This window comes from Colletotrichum costaricense (assembly GCF_030867565.1).
Source record: "Colletotrichum costaricense strain IMI 309622 chromosome Unknown Scaffold_6.1, whole genome shotgun sequence".
Classification (NCBI taxonomy): domain Eukaryota; kingdom Fungi; phylum Ascomycota; class Sordariomycetes; order Glomerellales; family Glomerellaceae; genus Colletotrichum; species Colletotrichum costaricense.
In genome coordinates, this window is record NW_026848235.1 from 2840794 (window position 1) to 2846793 (window position 6000).

General features: G+C 55.3%; 3 protein-coding genes across 3 annotated transcripts; 2 read left to right on the forward strand and 1 right to left on the reverse strand.

Annotated features, from left to right (window-relative positions):
- Positions 1-557: 557 nt before the first annotated feature.
- CCOS01_07153 (uncharacterized protein) lies at positions 558-812 on the forward strand (the record flags this gene model as incomplete). Its single annotated transcript, XM_060455320.1, has 1 exon — positions 558-812. One exon carries the CDS (start codon positions 558-560, stop codon positions 810-812), a length of 255 nt encoding a protein of 84 aa, XP_060315020.1.
- Positions 813-2289: 1477 nt separating this feature from the next.
- On the reverse strand, positions 2290-2436 carry CCOS01_07154 (uncharacterized protein; the record flags this gene model as incomplete). The annotated part of the gene is made up of 1 exon (XM_060455321.1): positions 2290-2436. The coding sequence occupies one exon, from the start codon at positions 2434-2436 to the stop codon at positions 2290-2292; it is 147 nt and encodes a 48-aa protein (XP_060315021.1).
- Positions 2437-2679: 243 nt separating this feature from the next.
- On the forward strand, positions 2680-4156 carry CCOS01_07155 (PNG1; the record flags this gene model as incomplete). The annotated part of the gene is made up of 2 exons (XM_060455322.1): positions 2680-3221; positions 3277-4156. The coding sequence occupies 2 exons, from the start codon at positions 2680-2682 to the stop codon at positions 4154-4156; spliced, it is 1422 nt and encodes a 473-aa protein (XP_060315022.1).
- Positions 4157-6000: the final 1844 nt, after the last annotated feature.

Below are 6000 nucleotides of genomic sequence, written 5' to 3' on the forward strand. Positions count from 1 at the left end.
GGCAGATGCTGGAAATAGACCTCAGCCACGCCTCGTCATCACAGTTTGGGGCTGCCAGAGACCCGTCAGAGTGAGAAAAGTGTGTGGGCGGGTGTGTGTGAGAGGTACTCCTTAGACCTCACGCCTCTGTCGTCCCTCTCCAAGAGTGCCAGGGTGAACCGTAAGAGCGAGGAATTGGAGGAGTGGAGGGCACGGAGGGGAGGGATGCGGTGCCCACTCGACTAAGGTTGAGAGGTGGGATCTGGCGCTGGCCAGTGACAGAACCTTTGATTAGGTACAAGCGAGAGGTACCGGTACATCGGGTGCGACAGTGAGGCTTGTCCCCTTTGAATGTCCGTCCTCGTTGCCGTGTGGTGTGGTCTGCATTCTCGAGGTGAATGGACTAGCTGGGAGTACTGTATCCGAGTGTAAGTGATGGTATTCGCGGATGCGGATGGGAATTCGGTGAAAATCTGCTCCGTACTTACAACGTGCTTGTCGTATGTATTCGTACCCTACTAGTAATCTCCAATGTTTTGGTTTGCATTCATGGAGCTGCTGTGGACAGCAGACTGTGGATGTTCTCAGGTTGGTGTTTGTTTCTTTACTTGTTTCCGCTTCATCATGTCCATCTGATGAACCTCTCTCGCCCACAACCCGTAGAACGGGTGCCAAGAAGAAGAAACAATATTGCCATCGTCGTCGCAGGTCGTCAGCCTCGCTCGGATTCGCAATTGAGTTACGAGCAGGTAAACTATCGTGAATCGTCACCAGCAAACCGTGAGTGTAATTTCAGCGTCTCCAGAGTTCAAGTCGGTATATTGCGTAGGTAGGATACGGGAGGGGGGCTTCTCCGCCCCCAGGGACCGTTCGGCCGTCGTCACCGGGGAGGATTGCGTCGCCGTTGCCTGGCTTTTTCTCGAAATTGTTGCCCGCAGAGGGCACTCCGTCGAGGCTAGAGCAACGCAAGCCTTGGCACAAACGAGAGCAAAGGATGTGAAAGGACCGCAAAAGAGTCGCAGCTCGAAATTGTGCCCCTCTGAACAGCCCAAGAAGGGCTTGGCGCGAGAAAGGTATGTGGGAGGAGGACGGGAGGACGTTGGATAGGTAAGCTCGCGACGGCGACAGGGCAGTACGTAAGGTAGACCGGCTCTATTCAGGATTCGTCACTAGTAGCCGGACCAGGTGCTTGTCGAGGGTGAAGCCATAGGACACGGTGACTGGGAGTCTGGAGAGAAAGAGAGCCGTCTGACTGATGATTGAGTGTTGTCGTTGGCCAGTGGCGGGGGGACGGGAGTACGGGAGTACGTGAGCGAGAGAATCCGCCAAAATGGAGAAAAGAGCAAGGAGTGAGATGGCTGTGATTGGCTCACAAGACTCGTGATCCCTTAGGTAAGATGGATACGGTACTTAGGTACAAGGGTTGGAAAAGATACATGTCACGAGGTACAGTACATCCACGAGGTGCAGACAGGAAGGAGAGAGGAAAGGCACACTGCCCTCAGTCTCTGGATTGCTCTTGCTCACTTGGGACAGAAAAGACGGAGTCGTGGTACGTGCCGGGGCGGATTGAGCGGGATCCACTCTGGAGCGATCTGGCCCCTGCCATTGGTCCGAGTTGCACAGCTTACGCGTAAACCGCCCATGAGGAGCCAGCCAGAGAGCGGCGTGCGTACGCTTTCTGCTGCTTTTCGCACTCCTCCCGCTCCCACCGTACACTCCCCCCTCTGTTCTGTGCCTCTCTCACAGTCTCGCTCTCTCTCTCTCTCTCCCTGCCTCACACACTCACATCTCTTCCTTTCTCGCTACCATTCTCTGCCTCTTTTTCTGTCACCTTTGCGTGTCCAAAAGTCTACTCTTCTGAATACACACCCCTCCCCCCCCTGGACCTGGACCTTGACCCCTTCCACTTCCCTTGCCTCTCTCTCACTCCTCACTCCTCTCTTCCACCTTACGCCTTACGCAGACGCAGCACACGCAACGCAACGCAACGCAACTTCTCTCCCACCTCTACCTACCTACGTACGCTTGCTCGCTACCTTACGGATACTGCTGGCGTACGTTACGTCCGCTCTTTTGCTCCCATCAATTCCCCTGGCGGCCCACTCCCCAATCGCACCCTCCTCTCCGCCCGCTACCAACCCTTTCAACACCCCCATCCCCCCCATCCCATCCCTTCCTTCTCGACACCGCACTTCACTCGCCTTCTGAAATTCGATTCTCGATTTCTACCGACGACAAGGCACGGAATCTTGCGAACCAACAAATACTCTCCCGTAGCGGCCACGATCGCTTCGCTGGGACTCGCATTCACCCCCATGACCGACGCCTGAAATACTCCCGACCGACCCGGAAGTCCAAGCTAGAAACTCTTGGCTCAGGAACTCTCGACAGTGCCGAGCCTCGACTCTTCCAACTAGCAGACGAGAAGCAACCCGGCTTTGGGAACAACACCATAGGCAGCTCCAAGCCCGACTGGAAGACACAGCAGTTGCGCAGCCTTCGACGACTAACAATTTCGACGACGACGACTTCCACTCTTTAAGTCAACCCATCTCGCCGACCTGATCTGACACCAATACGATTCAACTACCCGACGACCACCGGGAGAGTTCCGTCGAAGACTCTCTATCCGTTTCTTCTCCTCCCTTCTTCGACACTCTTAACATTAGCATCCACTTAACCACCGACGACTTTGAGATGGACGGCCACGGTTACCCCCCGGGCGAAGGCCCCCCGAACGGCGATGGAGAGTACGGCGAAGAGTGGGCTCGCGACCTAAGGGTAAAGTTCGAGTCACTTCTTCGTGACAAGCGTATGACCGAACTTCGAACTACCTCTCGCCAAGGCACTCCTCAACCCAGAGAGAGCGCAAGCAGTGCCAACCTCCGTGGTCTCGCATCACCCGGTCCCGGTCGACCTTCAACTTCACACAGCTCAACACCAATGCCGCCGACACCACCTGCTTACTCTCGCCACCTTCCCAAGATTCCCACACCACCCGCCGCCCACGACCGCGATTCACAAAAATTCCGCAACCTGATGATCAGTCTTTCTCTCACTCCGACAAAGTACGAAAACCCTGGTTTGTTGGACGAGGCTCTGCAGTGCATACCCCTCGACCGGATATACGGCGAGGCGGAAGAGGAGTGCCAAGTGATGCAGGCCGAGGCTGAGAGTATGGGAGATGGACGCAAAGCCACTTGGGGCTACCAAGATTGCGTTATCCGCGCACTACTGAGGTAAGCTGGATGTTTCCACTTGGATTCTTTGAACACAGTCTAATTGTCTATTCAGATGGTTCAAGCGATCATTCTTCACCTGGGTCAACAACCCCCCGTGCCCTGTATGCCTTTCGCCCACAATCGCCCAAGGCATGACGCCCCCGACGCCCGACGAGAGTGCATGCGGTGCACTTCGAGTCGAGCTCTACAAATGCTCAGCCGGAGACTGCGGCGCTTACGAAAGATTCCCCAGGTACGGCGATGTTTGGAGACTACTGCATACCCGCAGAGGACGTGTTGGAGAGTGGGCGAACTGCTTCAGCATGCTTTGCCGTGCCATGGGAGGCAGAGTTCGTTGGATCTGGAACGCAGAGGACCACGTCTGGACTGAGGTATACTCCGAGCACCAGAAGCGATGGGTCCACGTCGACGCCTGTGAGGAGGCATGGGACAACCCGCGCCTTTACACCGAGGGCTGGGGTAAGAAGATGTCCTACTGCATCGCTTTTTCTATCGATGGCGCCACCGATGTCACCCGCCGATACGTACGCAAGAGCGATTTCTGTGCAGAGCGCAACAGATGCCCCGAAGAGGTCCTGCTCTACATCCTGAACGAGATCAGAGGCCTGCGTCGCGGCAACATGAACAAGGATGAAAAGTTCAGACTCGAGAAGGAGGACAGCCGCGAGGACCGCGAGCTTCGGGGATATGTCATCAAGTCTATTGCCCAGGCCGTCACCGACCTCGTTCCTGGAATGCCCAGCCCTTCGGCGAGCAGCGCACCCCCTCCCCGTCAAGCAGCTCCTCAAAGACGCGACGACACCAAGTTGCCTGCTGAACAGCCCGGTCGCCAGACCGGATCCGCGGAGTACCTCGCGGCACAGGCCAACGCAAACGCAAGGCATCACCAGTTCCCCCCGCACGACCCGAGCCGCCGCCGCGATCTGCCTTGAAGCATGAGCGCAAGTTTTGCGACCACGATTTAACTCACACGATGGCACACCCGCCACACAACCTCCTGCCGACCCGAGGCCACTTCTTTTGCGGGCTGGCAATATCTGCTACTTTTTTCAAGATACCCAGTGGATGCCAGAACTCCCCACCTCCATGGCCCCGAGGTCGTCGCCGCTCACCCGCCATGATGAGCGGCTTTTTGCGCAAATGTGCAGCACCAATCAAGGCAATGATAATATTTTCTATGTCTAATCTACCTAAATCCGATACATTGAAAACAAAAAACAACGGCATCATAGACCGGCGCTCCGTTCCTATATATCAACTCGGTACCACTCTTCAGACGGCCGTACACATCTGATCGTCATCACACTCTGGATGTCGCGTCGATCTCATCGGGCAACGGGGCTCGAAATGTATCTATCACCACCTCATTTACTTCGCTTCATTTCCTTTGTCGAAAAATATCGCGCGTTGGACATCCGCTGGATGTCGGCGGTAACAGGCGCAACCATGGAATAGGCAGGGCTTGCCTGGTCACTTTTATAAACAAATCTGCCTCGCACGACACGAGGCAGAAGGGAGAGGAAGCCGGCGATCGAGGTTCGAAGCTAAGGGACAGCAATGGCTCACCATCGCGCCGAGGTTCTTCTGGAAGGGGCGTTTCGGGGACTTCCACACGTGTACGCTGGGTTGTGTTGCATCTTCGAGTCTTTTTTTGCATGAGCGATGAAAGGCACCAGATACGCTTTCCATCTGGCCGAAATGGAGTTGACGATTGAAGAAGTTTTTTTTTATTTACTTATTTTTCTCAAAGAGAATTTTTTGTTTCTCTTGTCCCTCTGAGGAGAGGACGTAGATGGAGACATCCGGACCGCGAGCTTGAGAAGCCATGTCCGCAGGATTTAGAAAGCAAATTTACCAAAGTTTGAAACGTTCAATACTGTCCCCAACAATATGCAATGTGAACATGCACCTATCGATATTCCCAAGTTATCCTAACATAGTCATCGAGCTCATACGAAGCGAATACAGCTTCAACGAAGCAAGGGAATCGTACCACCATGGCCATGCCTTCATGATAGAATTGCCTCAATGTCGGTGAGGTCGATGCAAGTTGACGGTGCGGTGCATCTCAAAAGTGGAGCTTTGTTGGTAGTCCACTGTCCACCCCCCCATTATTTTATCCAAACCCGACTTTGATCTATGATCTCTTCCGATCCGTGTGCCCGCCCCGTTTCATACCTTGGCTTTTAGTGTGTCGATACCTAGAGCGCTGCTGTGGAATGGAAATGGTTCCCGTTGAAGATGGCGGTATTGGCATTTGGCATTGGGCTTTTGCCGCGCCGGGCTGCGGTTTCTTGGCTGGGGGGTGGCGCTACAGCGGGTTCACCACCTGCCTGGGCTTCCATGGCTTCTAAGTGGGAAGTTTGGATCTTGGCCTGGATGTGTGACGCAGCCACAGCCTGCGTGATTCAGCCCAGGTGAGGCGAGGTACTCCGTATGCATTCAAGGTTGGTTAGGCGAGACAAGGTAAGGCAAGGCAGGAGAGCACGTGTTGTGGACGAGGCTCTTTCTGCCTCTGAGAGCCGTGCCACCATATCGTAAGAGAGGAGGGGGGGGGGGGGGGGGTGCCGCGAGATGGGTGGTTTTGTGAGACGGGGGGGGGGCTTTCTTAGTGCGGGGGGGGGGTTCTCGTGTGTGCGGGCGGGGGGGGGGGGGGGGAGGTGGGGGGGGGGGGGGGGGGGGGGGGGGTTCTGCCAAGAATTGGGATTTCTTGACACAGGCGGTCGGCTTCTCTTACTCTTTCAATGGGCCAGGGATGTGAATTGGTTTTTCCAAG